At 42.4% G+C, this 23,836-nt stretch overlaps 1 protein-coding gene across 2 annotated transcripts in view; it reads left to right on the top strand.

The window, feature by feature from the left end:
• GUCY1A2 (guanylate cyclase 1 soluble subunit alpha 2) overlaps positions 1 to 23,836 on the top strand; it is a 187,469-nt gene that overhangs the window by 142,475 nt on the left and 21,158 nt on the right. Inside the window, exons 7-8 of one of the 2 annotated variants that reach the window (XM_075418263.1) lie at positions 9,087 to 9,241; positions 12,964 to 13,085. In XM_075418263.1, coding sequence (XP_075274378.1) covers positions 9,087 to 9,241; positions 12,964 to 12,976 — 168 coding nt within the window. In that variant the 3' untranslated portion in view covers positions 12,977 to 13,085. Of the gene's footprint in view, positions 1 to 9,086; positions 9,242 to 12,963; positions 13,086 to 23,836 lie in introns of those variants that run through there. The other variant, XM_075418253.1, reaches the window with a different exon arrangement.

The raw sequence follows: 23,836 nt of genomic DNA, 5'->3' as shown, positions 1-23,836 counted from the left end.
GGGAAATGAGAAGAGAGAGAGCAGAATGCACTTTTCAACAGAGTTTCAAAAGAGAATAACCTCAAGAGCTTTGAACATAAAGCAAATTACTGGATTCGCTTATTGTGAATGTACTGATTAACAGAAAAAGCTATTAAAGAACAGATTAGCAATGATGAAATTTACTTCAGGCATGCCACTGCACTCCTTTGCTCTTGATAAAATATTTGTGCCTCTTCACTATAAAGTGAGGGTAGATGAGCTGTGAGTTTTCAATGTTGCATTTACTTTGACCTCACTTGAAATAGGCTTTATTTTGATGGAAGAATAGTTTTCAGAATGGTGTCTGAGAAGGCATTTGGGCTGTTGGAAGTCATGGAAACTGCACAGGAGATGAAAAACCGAACCAAACTGTAACTCCGCGCTTTTACGTATGAGAAATCATGCTTTGGCAACAAGGAGATGCGAAGGGGTAACATACAACTCTTAAGTTTCAATAAGTCAGAAAAGCACGTTAACAGAATTTTCAGTTCAGAACATATTTTTATGTTGATCATTCCTGTTCCTGTTTGTTCTTGACTTTTCTCTCTCAGTCCAATCTGTACTATCAGTTCTCATTGATAACTGCTTATGGCACGTTCCCACATCAGATGATGACCATAGCTCCAGTGGTCTTTATCTTTCCTTATGAACCTTCATTATGTATCAGTATTATACAAAACCACTGTTCTACCTGTCACGCAGGTATTAGCCTTTTCTGCTCCCTGTGCCTTATCCTGTAGGCAATATCCAAATGCTGCTGCATTTTTTTCAGAATTTTTGGAAGCTTCTTTTGCTTTCCACATAGCTATATCTTTCCTCTTGTCCCTCATCAATCAATGCATGCTGCTTTTCTTTTACATCTCTGACACTCACATCAGCTTTTCTCCACCTCACTATTACCACGGCTGCTGCAAAGATCAAATTAATTAATCTGTCTTTTCCCTGTCATTTTCCACTCTAAATCTTTCCAATGCAGCCAGTTGAAGTTGTTTGTCCTTATCTAAAAAGCCTTTCACAGGACTCTTGCTCTTTTTCACACCTTTTCATGTTTCATTCCACATTGTGCCTTCCAATATTCTGCTCTAGAAATGTCTTCGGCCTCTGTCCGTTTCTTCATTGTTCCTTAACTATGGGGGTCTGGTATTTTCTGGCTGTTTTTTTTTTTTCACGACTGTCTTTTTCTGTGATAGTTTCCCAAGAGCTGTCTTTCTGTTTGTATACATAATGCCTCTGAACTTTCAGTCTCGGTTGCCTTTTTATCATTAGCCAAATAATTAAGGACAGACAAAGGAGCAGTCAGCACAGATGAAGAGCATGCATTTTACTAGAAATGCTCACTTTAAGTATAAGATAGTTAATAGGCAATATATATTACACATGTATTTAAAGGACATAAATTAATAAATATAGATATGATAGACAATGAATCCTAGTGCTGCCACATAATTTGCATTTCATATGTTATTAATCTTTAATGGTAACTTCTGCAAAAGCACTGATAAAGGCTGCATATACAATATAGCTTGGGAACTATAACTATAAAGCTATTATTATTGTTCTAAGTCAGCCAGCGTGGCTTCACCAAGGGCAAGTCCTGCTTGACCAACCTAGTGGCCCTCTGTAGTGGAGTGACTAAATCAGTGGACAAGGGAAGAGCTATGAATGTCATCTATCTGGACTTCCGTAAGGCCTTTGACACAGTCCCCCACAACATCCTTCTCTCCAAATTGGAGAGACAGGAATTTGGTGAGTGGACTGTTCGGTGGGTGAGGAATTGGTTGGAAGGTCGCATCCAGAGGGTAGTGGTCAACGACTCAATGTCCAGATGCACGTTAGTGACAAGTCGTGTCCCTCAGGGGTACATATTTGGACCAGTACTGTTTAATATCTTCATCAATGACATAGACAGCGAGACTGAGTGCACCCTCACCATGACTGCAGATGACACCATGCTGAGTGGTGCGGTTGACATGCCTGAGAGATGGGATGCCATCCAGAGGGACCTGGGCAAGCTTGAGAGGTGGGCATGTGTGAACATCATGAGGTTGAATAAAGCTAAGTGCAAGGTCATGCGCCTGGGTCAGGGCAACCCCTGGTATCAGTACAGGCTGGGCGATGAAGGGCTTGAGAGCAGCCCTGCCGAGAAGGACTTTGGAGTGCTGGTTGATGAAAAGCATGACATGACCCAGCAAAGTGTGCTCGCAGCACAGAAGGCCAACTGTATCCTGGGCTGCATCAAAAGCAGTGTGGCCAGTAGGTCAAGGGAGGTGATTCTGCCCTACCCTCTGCTCTGGTGAGACCCCACCTGGAGTCCTGCATCCAGCTCTGGAGCCCTCAGCACAGGAAAGACATGGATCTGTTGGATCAGTGTCACGTTAAAGGGTTAGACAGTTTCAAGGAGTCTGATAAGCAGCAAGGGGGAAAGCTCTCCTGTTGAGTCATGAGATTTAGAGTGGAGCACCTTGCTTTCTAAATTCCTTCTCAGAGAGAGGAGCCTAGGTGTGGCTGAAACCACTCCTAGTCCCAGACTTCGTCAATGTTTTATGTCTAAGGGGTTAGATAAGTAGCCACTTACCAGAGCCAAAGTTCTCCTGTCAGAGCCCTCCTTTCACTGGGGCAGTTTCACAAAGTTGAAAGAACAGGTCATTTATTCAAGCAACAGGTGTCACAGATTCGGGATTGCCATTGATAAATGCACTGTCCACAAAAATGTAGCTCAAGTTAATAGTTCAATGCCATAGTTCATCATATTTTCCTGGGGATACATCCGACAAAGTTGGAGGTGTGACTCTTGCCAAAAAGTTGTCTCTTCTTGGGGGAGAAAGAGAGGTTCAGGCCTGTCGACCTGTCCATCAGGTAAGGTTTTCGCTTGGCTTCTCCTCCAAAAGAGGGTTTTTAAGTGCCAGTTTTCATACTTTTGATAAATCTTTGGCAGATCTTGGTGAGGTGGGACTAAGTCAATTATTACGTGTCGACTGGCTCTTGACATAGCATATTGTGTTGTCAGAAGCGGGACTCAGTGGTTTGGCGTGCCCTTGGGGCGGGGAGCTTAGTAGGTGCTTACAGAGGGCCTTCTGTTTTTTAACTGAAGCCACATCTGGCTGTGCACCCTTCGTAGCACCCCAGGTGTCACTCACTTCAGAGTTTTGGGCCAGCACACATTACTTCGGTCTGATAAGAGAAGAGAAGCTTGTTATTGAAGTGGAACCGCTCCCTTTTGTTAACTCTTCGGCGCTTGACACATGAGTCTGAGCAAGTCTGTCTTTGGCATCGACAAGTTCAGGAAGGCCAATAACAGAATCACAGAATCACAGAATGGTAGGGGTTGGAAGGGACCTCTGTGGGTCATCTAGTCCAACCCCGCTGCTGAAGCAGGGTCACCTACAGCAGGCTGCACAGGCTTGCATCCAGGTGGGTTTTGAATATCCCCAGAGAAGGAGAATCCATAACCTCTCTGGGCAGCCTGTTCCAGTGCTCCGTCACCCTCAGAGGGAAGAAGTTCTTCCTCATGTTCAGACGGAACTTCCTGTGCTTCAGTTTGTGCCCATTGCCCCTTGTCCTCTCATTGGGCACCACTGAAAAGAGTTTGGCCCCATCTTCCTGACACCCATCCTTCAGATATTTATAAGCATTTATTAGGTCCTCTCGCAGCCTTCTCTTCTTCAGGCTGAATAAGCCCAGCTCCCTCAGCCTCTCCTCGTAGGAGAGATGCTCCAGTCCCCTCACCATCCTCGTAGCCCTCCACTGGACTCTCTCCAGTAGCTCCTCATCTTTCTTGAAGTGGGGAGCCCAGAACTGGACACAGGACTCCAGATGGGGCCTCACTAGGGCAGAGCAGAGGGGAAAGAGAACCTCCCTCGACCTGCTGGCCACACTCCTCCTAATGCATCCCAGGATCCCATTGGCTTTCTTGGCAGCCAGGGCACACTGCTGGCTCATGGTAAACCTGTCTTCCACCAGGACACCCAGGTCCCTCTCTGCAGAGCTGCTCTCCAGCAGGTCCACCGCAAGCCTGTACTGATGCATGGGGTTGTTCCTCCCCAGGTGCAGGACCTTGCACTTGCCCTTGTTGAACCTCATCAGGTTCCTCTCTGCCCAACTTTCCAGCCTGTCCACGTTACGCTGAATGGCAGCACATCCTTCCGGTGTATCTACCACACCTCCCAGTTTTGTGTCATCAGCAAACTTGCTGAGGGTACATTCTAACTCTTCATCCAGGTCGTTGATGAAGAAGTTAAACAAGACTGGGCCCAGTACTGACCTCTGGGGGCACCACTAGTTACAGGCCTCCAACTAGACTCAGCGTCACTGATGACAACCCTCTGAGTTCGGCCATTCAGCCAGTTCTCAATCCACTTCACCGACCACTCATCCAGCCCACACTTCCTGAGCTTCCCTAGGAGCATGTTATGGGAGACAGTGTCGAAAGCCTTGCTGAAGTCTAGGTAGACAACAGCCACGGCTCTCCCTTCATCTACCCAGCCAGTCATGTCATCGTAGAAAGCTATTAGATTGGTCAGGCATGATTTCCCCTTGGTGAATCCATGCTGACTACTCCTGATAACCTTCTTTTCCTCCACTTGCTTGTTGATGACCTCCAGGATAAGCTGCTCCATCACTTTTCCCGGGATGGAGGTGAGGCTGACCGGCCTGTAGTTCCCTGGGTCCTCCTTCTTGCCGTTTTTGAAGATTGGAGTGACATTGGCCTTTCTCCAGTCCTCGGGCACCTCTCCTGTCCTCCAGGACCTCTCAAAGATGATGGAGAGTGGCTCAGCAATGATATCCACCAGCTCCCTCAGCACTCGTGGGTACATTCGATCGGGGCCCATGGATTTGTGGGCGTTTAGATCGCATAAGCAATCAATCACGCAGTCCTTGACAAGGGAAAGTCATCCTCTCTGTGGGGTTCTTCTCTTACCTCCGGGGCCTGGGATTCCTGAGGGCCTGCCTTGGCACTGAAGACTGAAGCAAAGAAGGCATTCAGTAGCTCTGCCCTCTCTGCATCCTCCATCACCAGGACACCCGCCTCATTCAGCAGTGGCCCCACATTGTCCCTAGCCTTCCTTTTGCTGCTGATGTAGTTGAAGAAGCCCTTCTTGTTGTTTTTGACATCCCTTGCCAGCTTCAATTCCAGGTGGGCCTTGGCCTTCCTCGTTGTATACCTGCATGCTCTGACCACATTCCTGTATTCTTCCCAAGAGGCCTGTCCCTCTTTCCACATTCCATGTACCTAACTCTGGACCCACAAGTGGGTCCAGAGGAGGGCCACAAAAAGGATCAGAGAGTTGGAATACCTCTCCTATGAGGAAAGGCTGAGAGAGTTGGGGTTTTTCCGCCTGGAGAAGAGAAGGCTGTGGGGAGACCAAATTGTGGCCTTTCAGTACTTAATGGGGGATTCTAAGAAAGATGGGGACAAACTTTTTAGCAGAGGCTGTTGTGGTAGGACAAATGGTGATGGTTTTAAACTAAAAGAGGGTAGATTTAGACTGAATATAAAGAAGAAATTTTTTATAAGAAGGATGATGAAGACACCGGACCAGGTTGCCCAGAGAGGTGGTAGATGCCCCATCCCTGGAAACATTTGACGTCAGGTTGGACGTGGCTCTGAGCAACCTGATCGAGTTGAAGATGTCCCTGTTCATTGCAGGAGGACTTGGACTAGATTACCTTTGAAGGTCCTTTCCAACCCAAACTGTTCTATGATTATATGATTTTCTTTTGCTGCAAAGTTAATGTGTGAGCTTGATGTGCCCCAATAAGTATCTTGTTGCTGATAATTTGATCACCCATTTTCTTCCTTTGTAAAAAAAGAAGCCTTAAACTGTTGACACAACACTTTTAAACTCAGTGAGGTAAAAGCTAGAATAGCTTACCTGCAAATGAAATGAAATCTTGAAAAGACATTTTTATGAAAAGCGTTTTTCACTAATAAGTAATATATGACCAATATAATGGTTATTCTTGATATAAGAAGGCACACTAAGGAATACTTCATGGCAACAGCATCAGTGTTGCATGCTTTTTCTTTTAGAGGACCACATAATGAAGCAGAAGTGGAGCTTTACTACAAGCCATTCTTGATGTGTTTTTGTCTTGTATCGGGCATTTCTGTGTATGGTTTAATGAGAAAACCCACATTAACTTTCTTGCACCCAATGAAAACTTCAGTTTTTGACACTCTCATTGGTAGCTCTGTGTAGTTTAACCTGTGTTTGTGAGAACATCTACCTTTTTTATTGTAGGAGCATGCTTTGTAAAAAAATCAACGATATGACAGAATACAAAAGGTTGCATACTCAGCCAAAGCAAGGGGTTTAAAAATCTCTTTAGATACACTCTAGGGTAAACAGAAAAGCTGTTTCCTTTCTTCTTCTGTCTCATCCATTCTGAACGTCAAGCAGTTCACAGGAGATCTAACCTATGTACTCCTGAGTGAAATTTTAAATATCCATTTATTTTTGCTCCCAGCCTCAGTTTTTCCATGCAAGTTGGCATGGCTTTAGCTTTATTCACCTAACCTTGCAAAGGAAAATACTTGACATTAAGGGTGGTATATCAGCTTCTGTGTTTTCAGCAAGTCTGACAGTGTAACATCTGCAACTGGTTTCCTTGACACATGCAGAGAAGTCATAACCACAAAGACTGTATCCCAGTGTGGTTTTGAGACAATCATGAGAAAAGATCTTGAAAGCATTTAGTGTGTGATTGAGTTTTGGGTTCTTCAAGAGAGCCTAAACTTTTGCTACTGAGGATTGGAGAATCCTGATGGATTTGGAAATCCCTTGGACGTTCTCTGTCACTCAAGCACTGAATGATAGAAAACTATGTGGACACATAAAAGGAAGCACTTCAAGAGCAGAAGCAGAAAATCAAACAACAACTTTAGTTTTCACTGCATATATTGCAAAAGTAAATTTTATTTTCTTAGTAGTACTTTTTTTGTCACTGGGTTTTCCTTCCACTTTAATGTATACTCTCATCTCCACTTTCCAACCGCAAAACAAAGCTAGTGCTTTTTTCTTATAGTTTCAATCTAGCCTTCACATGTGTTTGAATGTACCCTAGGAGAGGTCACAGTAACTGGTTGGCTTGTGATTCTTAAATAAATATGCAGAGTGGTAATGGAACAAATAGGTAGCATCAGCTCTGTTCCTTAAATTGTGTACAAAATAACTAACCCTTCTCCCACCTCACAAAAATGATACATTGTAAATAAGTAATTTATTATTTATTGAAGGCTGACAGCATTTATGCTGTTGTGTGAACAAGACTTTCTGCTTGTAGTCTTTTGTTGAGTGCAGGTACTGACCACACTAATACACAGAAGGGCTTTTTGCTCACTTCTGGAGTGCAGGAGCACGTTTTTCACTGGAAATGAACAATGGAGTTTAAATGTATGCTGTGGCAAAAGCAGGAAATCTTCATACCCCAAAATATGACCAAAATAATGTGAGTGTGATATGTTTATACAGATGTTCACAGCCAAAGCCTGTTTGTGGGTCCTTCCCAGCCCGCTAGGGTAGAGTATTGGAAGGATTTCAGTACCTTCCTTCCAAACTGTATTAAAGGTTTGAAAGTTCTATTTAACTGGAGTGTTATTTATTCACAGATATTTTTATTAACTCCTAGTCTGTAATTAACAGCATTATTGTGAGGATTGAAGGTTTTATGTTGCCTGTGGGAATGTTTAAAGTAGTATTACACTGAATGCAGAACGACATGTTCTAAGGTTACACGTGCGATTATGTATAGCAGATATAATGCTATACTCATTGTCTGTGACATAGAAGAGAGGAACAAAATAAAAAGAGTTCTTAGCTGCATGGTAAAAGTCTTGGACATATGGGAAGAACTATAGTCAGTGAAATAATGTGGGGTCACACATGTTCATAGAACTTCGTGGACACCGAGGTTATAAATTGCTGGCATTTGTCTTAACATAAAATATTCTAACAAATTTTTTTTATTTGTATTTGAGTAAATAATTATTGTGTTATTAAAAAAATAGGGATTGACAGACAAAAGCACAGTGCGATAACTGTGAATTGAGTAAGTCAAAGGACCATATGGAGTACAGTATTAGTTAAGTCATTCATTCAGACCCCATCAGACCCTCTGTTTTAGTAGCTGCTATTTATTTTCTTCACATTATCTCATGTTTTGCAGAAGTCCAGGTGCTATGAGTAAGAGTATCCTTACAAGACATAAATACAAATTTTCTTTTTTTTCTTAGGTCATAAAGTTAACAAGAGAAAAAGAATTTCCTGTTTGTAAAAATTATTTTCTTGGCAAACACAATTGGTTGCTAAAATGTATGCAGAATAAATCTTCTCCTGATTATTCACTCTGAAAGAAACTTGGATGGTGACTCCAAGCTTTACAGATCAATGTAACCACCACATCTCAGACAATTACAGGGGATGATTACTAGAATAGTCACATGGGTTTTTTTTTAATTTGCTGGGGATTTATTCCTCCTTATTTTGGGGGGGATACAAATTTTTTTTAAATCATTGGTGCCTTAATCTTCAGCATCTTCACTGTTGCAATATCTCTCATTCTCACAAAGATCTTACACGTTGAGGAATCTGGAAGAAAAAAATATGAAGAACATGAAAGTATCTTATTCATTCACTCCACTTTACTGCTTTTTCTGCCAGTTTAAGAAAGCTGGAGTCTTACTTTAGAGCTAGTCTTAGAAGTGATGGCGAAAATAAGCCTCTGTAATGTATCAATTTGTGTAATTAGATGGCTGATATTACAGTAACTCTTGGTCTTCCCATCATATTCTGTTCGTGATTCCTGTTTTGACTGCTGTAGTCTCTAGCAAACGTGCACAGAAGAAGAAAATAGCTTTAGTAAAAAGATAACCATGTTTCTGTTCTTTTTTTAACTGCATCTGATTTAAGTTAGAGAGATGGGGCAGCCTGTTTTCTTCCACTTCACTTTTCTTCGGTTTCTATTTCTTTGAAAGGGTTGCTGTGACTGACTTGTAAATAAGTGCTAGGACATTACCGTGGGCAGCACAAGAGAGGCAGACTGACACGGATCTCATGTTTTTCCAGATGAGGATAGGCATTCACTCAGGATCAGTGCTGGCTGGCGTCGTTGGTGTAAGAATGCCACGTTATTGTCTCTTTGGGAACAATGTCACCCTTGCAAGCAAGTTCGAGTCAGGAAGTCACCCACGCCGCATCAATGTCAGTCCAACCACGTACCAGTAAGTCCTCTTAACCTTTTTGTACTGTTTTTACTTCAGCCTGTTTGGAGTTTGATCTTGTAACGTGCTCTGTCCTCAAGACATGAACTGCAACAGAAAGTTGACAGGGCATCAGGACAACTAGAAAGAGGTGTTGCATGGGGCTGTTAGTCTTTCATTTGCTATCAGAACATAAAAAGAAGTCAGGCAGTGGAGGCATGGAAGCAGAACAGGAGGGCCAACCATTCCTACCTAAAATAATGCGTAACAGAAGTGGGAGATGTCTTGCAAAACACCAAAATGTTATGCACTATTACAGCTTTAGGCTAAGGATTTGAGTTCCACCCACTAGACACAGTTCATAGAGAGAAGCACATTCCCATTGGCTCAGAAGAAGGTCTTTAGTTTTGCCACCAAGGCCAAGCTTTCAAAGAGTTTTTATGCCTTGTTGAAAACAAAATTTCTTATGTAGCACTGTAAAGAGACACTTGACAGAAACATTTTCTTAATGTGAGAAAAAAAGATTGAAAATGGCAAAACATTATCCTTAGCTCTTTGAAGAAATTATGCAAATAGAGAGAAGGCTTGATTAAATCTGGTTGGGAGGAACAGCTCCTAAATAAAAGAGGTGTTCCTTATTGTTCGAATTTGACAGCTTGACTATTAGAAATTCTGCTGCTTGGATTACTACTGAAGTACTCACTTTTTTGGCAGGAGATCTCAATCTTACTCTTTTTCCGACATTCTGATTCTGTATCTGAAGTAATTTTCTGAAGTATGCTTTTGCTCACGTTTTGGGACTGTTTGTCTGGGGTAAATCAATGCAATTGCTCAAACAGTGCTGCTTTTCTTTCTTTTTTTGTCTTATGCAGAACTGTGAATCTCAATATTTATTTTTTTCCCATACATATCTATGTAAATTAAAGATTTAAATGAAATTTCTTCATCCAAGAACTGAAGTGTCTGATATGCTAAAATATAAATCAGTCAGAAATTAAAGTTTAAAAGTAATTAAAACTAGTGAATAGTGACATTCATCTGAAGGACCGATTCACTCAAGATCAGATATACAGAATGGAGCAAGTGTAGCTAATTGAACAAGAGGCAGAAAAACTGAATAGACTTTTGATCATAAAGTGCATGGAAGCAAGTTCATACAGTCGTCTGGTAACATGCAAGAGAAGCACAGATCTAACACTGTTGGGTATAGAAAATCTGTTCATTTAAATAAAGAAAATAAAATCAGTAAATACGTAGGAAATTTCTGTTTGGAACCTTATGTCACCTGAAAAGAAATTGTCTTTGGGACCTTCCAGGTACAATGTTCTACTGGCTTTGGTTCTTGGTCTTCCACTGTGGGATGGAAGAAACCCTCTAAGACATTGTTTGAAAAGTGAACATGAGGTTGTTCACCAAGTGTGTTCTGGTTTTGAAAACTTATGCAGTAGCAGGACCTTTGGTGCTAAGTTTACATAAATGGAGGCAAGTGATTCTGGGAAAATGCAACCAAGGCCCTGTGACAGGGACTTGAACTTTTCTTCTACAGGAACAGTTCTCATAAATGGATGTTCTCCAACCTGAGAAGATCTTTGAGATATTCTGAAAGTACAGTCCATACTTTTTCAGAAGAGACATCTTAGTGCTTCAGAAATGTTCTTCAGGGCTACGGTGTTACTCAGGTTCGTGTCCCTGAGAGCAGAAATGGAGAGCTAGACAGTTTCACATTATTTTAAGAAAAATATATTTGGAAATATAGGTAGTGAGTTTTTGTGTGGTCAATGATTCACAGGACTATTTGTGGAGCCAATGATGCACAAAACTGATTTCTTGGCATGCTGAAGCCAGAGTCACTGTCACTGTGCCAGTGCCAGTTCTGATGGTTTTGGTTATGAGAGTGAAATGGCATATTTTCTGTGAGACAACAGATTTGTGGTCGTTGCTGAGAAATCTGATCTAGTTGAAGATGTCCCATCGCAGGGGTGTTGGACTAAATGACCTTGAAAGGTCCCTTCCAACTCAAGATTCTGTCATTCTATGACTATATATTTTCTTTTCATCACATTGCTGGTAAAAAGTCTGTTCTGGAAGCCAGTTTGAGGGCTTGTATATGGAGTTTTCTAGAAATCTATGCTTTTATGCTGCCATTTATCTGACTTCAAGTACATTCTCGCACAGAGATCGCTTCTGTATGTCTGTGTCTCACCTCCACCTGGCTGCCATTGGTCATACCATACAGTAACAAGTCAAATGTGGATAACTGGGAGACCTAGCTAGCATAATGTGAGTCAGATTCTTTCACCCTGTACATCTTCTAGGTTGTATCAAAAAAGGGGCTACAATTTTTTTCCTTTCCTTTAATCCTAGAAATCCAGTAGGAATATGATAATTTGTTTCAGGATGGCCAAACTTTCACCTTATATGTTCATCATGTCTGGGCTTATCTTCCAGAAAGTTACAAGTTTAGGCTGTTGCTTACAAAAAAGGAAGATAGTAGAAAAGTGACTGATGATGCAGTTATGTTACAGCATAAAGTTTCAGAACAAAACACAACAAAATACAGAATTATTGGTGTTTTTCATCTGCGTTACTCTACTGTGTAAAAAATATGCTGCTACGTGCTGAACAAATTTAGTGATCGATGCAGAGAACTTCAAGTAACAGGCTGGACACATGGTTACAGGTAAAAAAAGTAGAAGTGGCAGAAAATATACATTTGAAGGAGAGGCGGTTATCATTGAGGATGAATGGCTAAAAGTAATGATGAAAAGGCTAGGAACTAGTTTATTTTACACGCTTCAGAAATTATATGAGAAAATAAAATGAATGTGCATGGGGCCACTTAGTAAGGCTGTTTCAAACCATACCTTCTGGTGTGGTTGAAAGCATGAGAACAGACATGGAAGAAGTTAAGAAATGACATTGCTGACACAGTGGCCAGGAGAGAATGCAATTATGAAATACTCTATAGGGCAGAATTATTCAGAGTTTCTGATGATGATCTAGGAGGTATGAACATAATATGCTGTTACTATCCAAATGAACAAGTAGTAATCTCATGCATCTGTATATTACTTTTCTTAAATATAATCTGCACGAGTATATAATTTGCCGTGTAAAAATAAAGTGATTCATCGCAAACTGAAGTGTCTTTATAGTTGACCTTACATTCCACCAAATGCTTCTATTTGATCATACTGTGCTGCTGTGTACTGTTAATATTTTTATTATCTAAGAAGCAATGTTTTCCAAAGTAGATAATTCAGCAATCAGTATGAAAATAACAGGATTTTCAAATAATTAAAACTGCTGGCACTTATCATTACGTGTTTGCATCCACCACGCCCCCTGATGAAAATTCTGATACAAATTTTGTGCTTACAGAGCATGCAGATACTGGAAACATGTCTAATACTTACCAGCTTTCATTTTACAGGACAGTTTGTGCATTAGAAAGCGTCATCAGCATTCAAATTATAATCACACTTCAGCAGACCTGTTATTGGTTTCAGACGCTTCGCTGTGAGCCCAAAATATGCCTATGTAAGAATCAGAGTCTGAAATTATAAATATAAGATGTGGTGTTGCCTAGCAGCAGAGAACCTGGGGCGGCCTTGCTCCAGTTACACCTGCCTGGGCAGAGCTCTGCGGTGTGAAATGGCACCTTGTACAAAGGTGGCCTTTGAATCTGTTGGGGATAAGAGCTTGCTTCTGTTCAGAATATCTTGTTCTTTTGACTCACGCAGGTCTTTTGGCTGAAAGATTACGGAGCTGCATTTCATTTGATTTGAATCACTGAGTGTTGTGAAATGGAAGCACTAGAACAGCACTGGTAAAACTTCCAGTGAAACATATGGAAACTGGAGAAGGAGCAGAGGATCCCGGACTGGTCCATGTCTAAACATGTGTCCAGGAAGGAACAGAAGAAGAATAATACATTGTCTGTTCCTTTACTAAACTGGCAAATTCAGCTCAAGGTTTATTTAATTCTTCTACGTTATTCTGAACTGAATAAAATGACTGTATTTTCCATACTCAGGAAGGAAGCACAATAAGATTTATGAGACTCTACTTCGGCACAGAAGAGATACTAAATATTTTTTAATTCTTTGTTTCAGCCTTGAATAATGATGTTTATCAGATATTAATATAATATACCTACATTCATCCTGTTTCCCTAATAGCATTACAATGTAATGCCTTGGGATCTCTAAGCAGTTATCAAAAGCAGGTAAATGTAATTGTTGCTATTTGTCCAGTAACTGCATTTAAGAATAAATTCTCGTTTTCCTCTTCTTTCCATCTCTGGTCTTTTCCAGCACGTATTTCCCTTATGGAGAAGGTGCTTCTGGCATCAAGTGTTGGGTACGGATGCTTTCCATTATCACATGCTGGGCAATACGTCTGGGACCTGAGCCTAGGCAAAGATGAACAGCCTGTATCCCACATCCTTATCTGATTTAGGAGAGAAAGCAACCAAGCGTACCTCCTTATTGAGCTGGGTGAGATCACTGCTGGTGCACCTGCCTAAATTGCCCCTCAGCCTTTAAAAGTGATTAAAAACTACAGGATTTGGATAGGGTTTTAGCAGTTATCTCACAGCGTGTTGCATGGAAGGAGTTTTAGTTAATTAAGAAAGGTGTCTATACATCTCTATTGGGATTTTAAATTAAAACTATGCATTTCTGTAAACTTACAGGTTTTTATTTTCATCAAATTCTTTTTCCTACCAGTTATATCTCTATATATAATGTTTTTCTTATAGGTTACAGCTTTATCTATATCTATATGTATATTTTTCTGTTTCATATGGACAAACAAATGGATTTGCTCTCCAAGAGCCTTTTCAGATTATTTTAAATTTTATTTCTGAGCATCCTTTAAAAAACTGTTTCTTTTTATATTGGTCAATCCATCGTATATGCTTTCATGAGACATATTGGTGGATAGGCAATGTACTTATGAACAGAAAGGGAACACAGCTTATACATGGACACAAAAAAATCATTGTTAGTCCAAATAAAGTATTAAAGTCTAGTCAAAATGGACTGGTTTATTCTTGTTTTTCAGTTCCTGGTGTCATCTGCCTCCATGAGGCTGCACCCCCTTAGTCACTGTGATTTATGATTACGGTCCTGGGGCCTCTGCTCTCCACCCATGCTTGTGCTTCGTGGCACTACATGTTATTCAAGGTTCATAGGTAGTTCACTCTGCACAGAGTAACTCCACTTTAGATCACTATCAAATAGCGAACAGTATATATTACACCACAGGTCCACTCAGATAAAGTGAAGTTAATACATATTTGGGCAATAGTCATCTGTCTGCTAGACAACTGCTAAAACTTCAAAAATCTCAAGCTAGACAAATGCAGACAAGTCCTGAGGCCAGCAATGTTAGATCAATGCAGAGCCTGGGGTCCTTTACTAGCAACAGTGCAATCCCCTTCACTGAGCCGAATTCTTTCATGTCCCAAAAAGAAAGCAGAGACCCAGTATTCTTTCTGCTTAGATGGGTGAGAAATGAAAGTATTAAAGGTCAGTGACAGACACTCACCATGCTGAGCTGCACGTGATATACAATATATTGCATTGAAAAAGCATGGCAGATCCTTTCATAATCTTATTACAATTGACCTGTATGAAGGAAAAACACCAATACATGAACTCCTGTAGTATAAAAAAGAATAATATACAATATGAAGTGAAATAGGTCCAACATAATCAGGTTTTTTTCAGTCTCCTGGTCTTCCTAGCATGTATAGAAACTGAGGGAGAAATTCAAAGCCACTAGAATTTAGGACCAAGTGCACTGATTTTTGGCATTACAATAGCAAGTTCATATCTACGCAGCATATTTTATGAGCAGCCTACCAGTATTTCTAATGAGTGCCATAATTATTTATCATCTAAATTCATATGGAAACAAGTGAGCTGGCATATGTTATCACACGAGATACCCAGCTGGTGAAGTGACCAACACTTGTTGCCACAGAGGAAGGGCTCAGCAATCTGGCAGGACCTTCTCATAACCCATCTGGGAAGCCATTAGTTAAAATTTTCCTAATGGTACCAGTTAATAGGTGGATGTGAACAAAGTTAATTACAGTTTTTACAGCTCCTTAAGAGTTAGGGAAGAATGAACCTTTTCTTTTGTTGATAGCTGAGCCTGTGAAAGGTAACATTTGTGGAAGACTGACCTGACGACCTTGCTTTTCTTGGTGCATATGATATTTAGGAAAGCAGTGCATATTCTTAGTTATTGTAGTGCATTTTATTTTCTTTAGAAATATTGTTCAAATTTGGTCTATATAAAATAATTTTCCTAAAAGAGATTTACGCTGAAGTTCAGTTTTGAGTGGGTGCCTTTTTTTACTCTGAGTCAGCAAATTGCCAAATCCTATCATAACATGACTTTTATTTAGGGTATGTGGAAATTCATTATACAGAGGTTAAAATGTATATATATGCAAAAAAAAGCTGAATAAATATTTGGCTGTTGTTAATACCTTACTTGAATATTACATTCCTGTTACATAGTTTATTGAAGCAGCAAATCCTATGACTAGTTTCATATCTAATTAGATATGAGCAGGTGTTTCAAGGTTATTACATAATACATCTTTTATATATATATATATATCAGTTTATGGCACTTATCTCAGGAACTGTAATGTAAGCTATATCCACTGTACCTTTTATGAAGGACCTGAGGAAGACAGAGGGGGCAAACTGTGAAGGCGAGTGGAGGCCCTGTACTTTGTTCTGGGGAGGCTGATACTCCTGAACTGCTCCTGCGTTCAGGGGACAGCAAGTGGCAAGCTTGGAAAGCGGAGGAGGAACCTGCCTGAGGATGGGCTGCATCACCACTGGGATTGCTTGCTTGCTCCTTGCTGTCTGTTGACTCTGGAAGGATTTGGCCTGACTGCATGGCCTGAAGGTGGCTTTGAAGACAAGCCTGGTATAAAGGGGAAGAGACAAGACAGGCCCCTGAGCACTACAAATTGCAGTGTGCTGGGCTCCTACAGCTGAACAAACCTGCTGGCATTTGCTGGGATTTGCAAAGTTTGCTGGAATGTGGCAACCTGTGCTAGCCATGTCCAGCACGCACTAGTCACAGCAGCGGGGAGGAGGTTTCAAAGGTTTCCAGGCACTCTATAGGCAATGCTTCCTCTGAAGCCCTCATGGTGGAACTCAAAGTATCAGAGCATGCTGAAGCTGGGTGAGTGCTTCCTCAGCACTGCTGTTTCTCAAAGCAGCTGGAGTTGAGTTAGCACATGTGGTTATCATTTATTCCTTTAGCTGTGGAAATACAGCTCTCAAGGAAGATCGTCTTTTTGATTTCCAGAGGAGCTGCTCTTTCATATTTCCAAAGAGGTTGCTATTCCAGGCTGCTAAGTGACTGCTCCTCTTACCATCTTATTCCTCCCTTTGGATAGATCCTTCAGGTCGTGACTGTATCTGGTTTGGGAAGCAATGGAGCACACTAGCCCACTTGTCACAAAAGAATCATAAAAGATTTGCAGCCATCCTTCCTGCTGAGTCTGAGGGCAAGCAGAGGTACTTTTTTTGTATGAGTATTAATTAATCTTCACAGCATCCAGTGATAAGTACAAAGGTCTGATATCTCTGAGAGATGGAGAGATATAGAGGTGAAATTGCTTTCCAGTGGGCATGGAGAGAATAAGAAACACTGTGGAAGGCATGCGCTCAGCAGAGAGAGCCTTGCAGCAAATAATTTTGTAGGAACAAATCTTTATAAGTTCATTTTCTGAATATAGGAACTCAATGATGAAGATGTGACTGTTTCTTGCCAAAATAGTTTGAAATACAATTACCCTACCATTCAATCTGTGCAAAAAAGAGCTACAGCTTTTAAAAGCTTCCTCAAGGTTCCCACTAAGTATGATCCCAAGTTTCATTCACACACACAGACCTCCTAAACTTGAAACATTTCGTTTCCACTAGGAAATAACCAGATTTTTTTTCCATACTGACACCATGCTTTTTTCTTTTTTTTAAATGTGAAGGCACTGAAAGTAAAAAAATAAATGGGGTAATTCTCAGATACCATATCTTTTTGTCTGAAAGCAACAGCGTTTCCACCAGGGAAGGGACAGAACAAGAATTTAAACAGTTCTGGAAGATTTCAGGTTAGGAAGGGAAGCTGTCAAAGTTAATCAGCTACAAATCAGTGTTAAAGAAATTCTTCCTGCCGTGATACATCAATAAAGAAGACAAGCTGAGGGCAGACCTAGTTCCAGGCAATAGGAATGCTTGAGTATCACAGAATCACAGAATCACAGAATGGTAGGGGTTGGAAGGGACCTCTGTGGGTCATCTAGTCCAACCCTCCTGCCGAAGCAGGGTCACCTGCAGTAGGTTGTAGAGGACCTTGTCCAGGCGGGTCTTGAATATCTCCAGAGAAGGAGACTCCACAACCTCTCTGGGCAGCCTGTTCCAGTGCTCCATCACCCTCAGAGGGAAGAAATTTATCCTCATGTTCAGGCGGAACTTCCTGTGCTTCAGTTTGTGCCCATTGCCCCTTGTCCTGTCACTGGACACCACTGAGAAGAGCTTGGCCCCATCCTCTTGACACCCACCCTTCAGATATTTATAAGCATTTATTAGGTCCCCTTGTAGCCCTCCGCTGGACTCTACTCATCTTTCTTGAAGTGGGGAGCCCAGAACTGGACACAGGACTCCAGATGGGGCCTCACTAGGGCAGTGTAGAAGGGAAGGAGACCCTCCCTCGACCTGCTGGCCACACTCCTCCTAATGCACCCCAGAATGCCACTGGCCTTCTTGGCAGACAGGGCACACTGCTGGCTCATGGTTAACCTGTCGTCCACTAGGACACCCAGGTCCCTCTCCGCAGATCTGCTCTCCACCAGGTCCGCCCCAAGCCTGTACTGGTGCATGGGGTTGTTCCTCCCCAGGTGCAGGACCCTGCATTTGCCCTTGTTGAACCTCATCAGGTTCCTCTCTGCCCAACTTTCCAGCCTGTCCAGGTCATGCTGAATGACAGCACATCCTTCCGGTGTATCCACTACTCCTCCCAGTTTTGTGTCATCAGCAAACTTGCTGAGGGTACATTCTAACTCTTCATCCAGGTCGTTGATGAAGAAGATGAACAAGGCTGGGCCCAGTACTGACCCCTGGGGGACACCACTAGTTACCGGCCTCCAACTAGACTCAGCGCTTCTGATGACAACCCTCTGAGTTCGGCCATTCAGCCAGTTCTTAATCCACCCCACCGACCACTTATCCAGCCCACACTTCCTGAGCTTCCCTAGGAGGATATTACGGGAGACAGTGTCGAAAGCTTTGCTGAAGTCTAGGTAGATAACATCTACGGCTCTCCCTTCATCTACCCAGCCAGTCATGCCATCATAGAAAGCTATCAGATTGGTCAGGCATGATTTCCCCTTGGTGAATCCATGCTGACTACTCCTGATAACCTTCTTTTCTTCCACTTGCTTGATGATGGCCTCCAGGATAAGCTGCTCCATCACCTTTCCCGGGATGGAGGTGAGGCTGACCGGCCTGTAGTTCCCTGGGTCCTCCTTCTTGCCCTTTTTGAAGATTTGAGTGACACTGGCCTTTCTCCAGTCCTCGGGCACCTCTCCTGTCCTCCAGGACCTCTCAAAGATGATGGAGAGTGGCTCAGCAATGACATCCGCCAGCTCCCTCAGCACTCGTGGGTGCATTCCATCGGGGCCCATGGTCCTGTGCAGCCTGCTGTAGGTGACCCTGCTTCGGCAGGAGTTTTGGACTAGATGACCCACAGAGGTCCCTTCCAACCCCTACCATTCTGTGATTCTGTGATTCTGTGATTTGTGGACATCCAGATCGCTTAAGCGATCCCTCACACAGTCCTCCTTGACCAAGGGAAAGTCGTCCTCTCTGTAGACTCCTTCTCTTACCTCTGGGGTCTGAGATTCCTGAGGGCCAGTCTTAGCACTGAAGACTGAAGCAAAGAAGGCATTCAGTAGCTCTGCCTTCTCCGCATCCTCCGTCACCAGGACACCCACCTCATTCAGCAGCGGCCCCACATTGTCCCTAGCCTTCCTTTTGCTGGTGATGTAGCTGAAGAAGCCCTTCTTGTTGTTTTTGACATCCCTTGCCAGCTTCAATTCCAGGTGGGCCTTGGCCTTCCTCATTGCATCCCTGCACGCTGTGACCACATTCCTGTATTCTTCCCAAGTGGCCTGTCCCTCCTTCCACATTCCATGTACCTTTCTCTTCCCCCTGATCTCCGCTAGAAGCTCCTTGTTCAACAATGCAGGTTTCCTGCTTCCTTTGCTAAATTTCTTTCTCAGGGGGATGCACCGCTCCTGAGCATGGAGGAAGTGACGTTTAAAGAGTGACCAGCACTCTTGGACCCCCCTGCCTTCGAGAGCCCTGACCCATGGGATTCCTCCCAGTAACTCCTTGAAGAGGCCAAAGTCAGCCCTCCTCAGGTCCAAAGTTTTGATCTTTCTTATCGCCCTGCTTCCTCCACTCAGGATCCTGAACTCGACCATTTCATGGTCACTGCAGCCGAGTCTACCTCTGACCTTCACATCCTCCACCAGTCCCTCCTTGTTTGTTAATACAAGGTCCAGCTTTCCTTGTTGGTTCCTCCACCACTTGCATCAGAAAGTTATCATCGATGCTCTGTAAGAACCTCCTGGATTGTGCCTGCCTAGCTGTGTGGTCTTTCCAGCTGATGTCAGGGTGGCTGAAGTCCCCCATGAGAACCAGAGCCTGTGACTGTGAGGCTGCTTGTAGCTGCCTGTAGAAGTCCTCATCAACCTCCTCCTCCTGGTCAGGTGGCCTGTAGTACACACCCACTGTAATGTCACCCGTGTGAGCCTGTCCCTTAATTCTAACCCACAAGCTTTCAACTTGTTCCTCATTTGCCCTCAGGCCAAGCTCAATGCATTCCAGTTGCTCCCTCACATACAGAGCAACTCCCCCACCTCTCCTTGTTGGTCTGTCTTTCCTAAAGAGTCTGTAGCCATCTATGACAGCACGCCAGTCATGCGAGTTGTCCCACCACGTTTCTGTGATGGCGACCAAGTCGTAGCCGTCCTGCTGTATAATGGCTTCCAGCTCCTCCTGTTTATTGCCCATGCTACGTGCGTTGGTATAGACACACTTGAGCTGGGCTGTCAATCTCACCCCTGACCCTGGCACGCCAAGCCTGGGCTCGTCCCTAGTGAGCAGGGCGATGTCCCCTTCCCCCTTCGAACCTAGTTTAAAGTCCTCTCAATGAGCCCTGCCAGCTCGTGGCCGAGAATCTTTTTTCCCCTTTGAGATAGCTGCGATGAACCTGTTGCCAGCAGGCCCGGTGCTGTGTACACCTCCCCGTGATCAAAGAAGCCAAAATTTGACTGATGGCACCAGTCGCTGAGCCATCTGTTAACCAGGTGACTTTTTCTGCCCCTTTCAGTGCTGTTCCCTGCCACTGAAGGGATGGAGGAAAACACCACCTGCGCCCCTGATCCCTCAACCAGTCGCCCCAGTGCCCTGAAGTCCCTTTTGATGGCCTTGGGAATTCTCTCTGCGATCTCGTCCCCGCCAACTGCATTACCAAGAGGGGGTAATAATCAGAAGGCTGCACCAGATCAGGCAGTTTCTTAGCAACATCCCAGTAGCCTGACCCTCACAATTTAGGCGCGGAATTGTGAATTGTATAGCCAACCGTTTGAGTGGAAACCCAGAATTCTGTGTCTGTGAATAACTTACTATAAAAATGTCCTTTGCAATAGTGCTCGTAAGGGAAATACACAAAAGTGATGAAGCAAATACAGCTGAGATAAATGCTTTGGAGTATTTTCAGACTAGTTGTTATATGCATATTCCTGAGCTGCAGAGGCTGTTTAACTTTGACTTAATCTCTATGACTATGGGACAATGTGGGGACACTTTATGTAGAGTTTAAGCTGCCATATAGTTTTCTGAAGGTGAAGGATCGGTTGTGCTCTCAGGGTAGATTGTGCTCTCAAATTATCAGGACAGACAATCTGGCTTGATCACAACAAAATGCTCTGAAAGTGGTTTGAAAGGTGAAACAACCAACCAGAACTGGGTGCCACCACCCAGGAAACCTTCCAGACCACAAGGCTTTACACTGACTCTTCCCCTGACCCAGAAGAGAGATGTGAAAACTTTGCATGGTTTGGCCTTGCCCTTGCCGAGGACCTGCATTATTCATTTTGCTGCTTGGCAGAAGTATCTTTTGGGGTTCTGTTTACCCATGAAAAGGAAGACAGAAAACTTAGGAAGGGTTGTCAATCTGGGCCATGGCTATCAACTGCTGCTGGTTTCTTTTTAATATCACAGATGGCCTAAATATAGGAGGGAAGATTCCTGCAGAAAAATGTCCGAACTGATAAGCACAGAGGATTAGCAGATAACTATTTCTTTAGCGTATACAGAAAGCTATAAGAAATCAGAGGCAATTTCTGAAACATAATCTCATTCTTAGCCTGGGAAACAAAGTGTCAGGACCAATCTATTTAAGGAATCTGAAGAACCTGTTCTTTGGGTCCATGCTAACAAGAGGCCATTTTTGTCCTGATTAAAGTCTTCCTAATAGCATTATTGCAAGAGCCAGCAAATAATTTTTTTTTCTTAAAAGTATAAACTAAAGGAGGTAGGATAGAATGTGATCATAAGAAGCTTCCACTAGCATTTGGTAAATAAGTTTTCCTGCCATGCTTGTGTAGGAGCTGAAATGTTATCCCAATAAAGATTCTGAGGGTGAAAGTCTGATTCAAACAGTGCACCTAATATAGGGATGTGGAATCTATCAGAAGCCCCAGTAGTGGAGGTATTTCCAAAGGGCTAATTGGTTAGTCACCTGTCACTCCTGGCACCTTTGATATTCTCAGACCATTTAATTGCAACCAAATTACAATTCACAGAACAGGTGAAAATAAGGCCTTTAATTAATATCTTGCACTTTTGTTCTATGAGGAAAATAGTGTGAAATGGCAACTAAAGTCAGTGCCAGCCCTGAACTGAATCAAAGAGTGTATATATATATCTATTGCAGTTTCAGACTTGCAGAACTGTCATTACAATTAGATAATGTTAGGCTCTGAGAAGGAAACCATTGATTTTCAGCAAGGCCAGATGCCTCATAGTGAATAGTCATTTTGGGGAAGAATGACTGCAGTGAAAGCTTACAGATTTAACTCAGAAAGAGTTTAAATGTTGCTTGCAGAAATCTAGTTTGGGAAGCAGCAAGGAGTTATTTCATTGTATTAAGCCTGTAGTTTTAAAATGCAAAAATTTACCCCAAGCATTGCAGAGATGAAAAGAGAGAAGCTGCTCTTTAGAGGGCTCTGCAAACTCTCATGCAATTTAGAAAAGATTACAGTATTTTGATCATAAAATTGACAGTCTGGAAAATAGTTTATGACATTCAAACCACATGCTAAACAAAGACCACCACAGAAGTTCAAAGGCAAAAACATTGTTGGATTTATAACCAACTGATTATAAAAGCTGGGAAGAAAATGCCTTTATATTTAAGTGAGCTCACACAGATTTTCTGAGCCAAAACCCACGAAAAATACTCAGTAAAGGAAGTGCTATTACATGTGCTGAGAATCCTGGAAATTTCTCCTGGCAACAGGATTCATTCACTCACTTTTTTCCCCAAAATCAGCTTCAGACCCATTAAATAAAAAACCTATTACAAAATCCACTGAAGATAATAACGTTCTTCCCACTGATTTTTTTGAACTTCAAATAAGACTGACTGAGAGAAAGAATAAATATCTTGTTAGGGGAAAAGATGAAGACTGCTTTCATATATCCAACTATGCTCAGAATTTGCCATTACCTTAAAAATGCTCTTTTCAACGCTGTAAGGGACTGAGTACCCCTAACTTAATTTACTGGAAACAAAAAGAAAATGTATAAAGTTATTTTCATTTTATAAGTCCAACTACTTTCATGGAAGATGCTTGATAAAGAGGCCCTAAACTTTCAGATGCAGCCTGACACAAATTTCTCCCCTGTGGAGGAAGATGATAAATGGCAAAAGGCAGCATGGTCAGGTCTGTGATGTTGTAACACTTGTATGAGTATGCCTGGAGGATGACTTCATGGCTCCCGTGAACCTGTATTCCTTTTTGACCTCAACCACATGGCCCAGATTAAACCCATGAGTACCTTTGATGAATAATGTCAGATTTGATTCTGTTTTTTGTTGAATCTGGAATTGCTGTATTTGAACCTAATTTATGAAACCCAGTACTGCTGAGTATGAGAAGGGCACAAGCTGATGGCCTGTGAGAGCTCCCAAGCACTGTTGCCTTCATACCTACTTTCCAGCAGGAGATCTGGTAGTTGTCACTCTGAAATGTTCATTTCTGCACAACTGCCCAGACTGGAGCATTTGAAGTGAGCCAAATGATACGTAATGGATAATGATCATTATTCTGGTACATGACTTTCTGAATGCTGAAACTGATTTTCAGAGAATGTGTTTATATGGACCATCTCCTCATCTGATCTCAGTCAACAGAGCTCCTTGAAGTTGATGATGCTAAGTTAATATGTATCAGCTAAGGATCCTGGCTTAGGATTTATTCGACCTTACGTAGAATTTTAACTCTTT

This window comes from Opisthocomus hoazin, chromosome 1 (genome assembly GCF_030867145.1).
Source record: "Opisthocomus hoazin isolate bOpiHoa1 chromosome 1, bOpiHoa1.hap1, whole genome shotgun sequence".
NCBI classification, from domain to species: Eukaryota; Metazoa; Chordata; class Aves; order Opisthocomiformes; family Opisthocomidae; genus Opisthocomus; species Opisthocomus hoazin.
The sequence above is the reverse complement of the archived record's forward strand: the minus strand, read 5'-3'. Positions and strand labels throughout refer to the sequence as shown.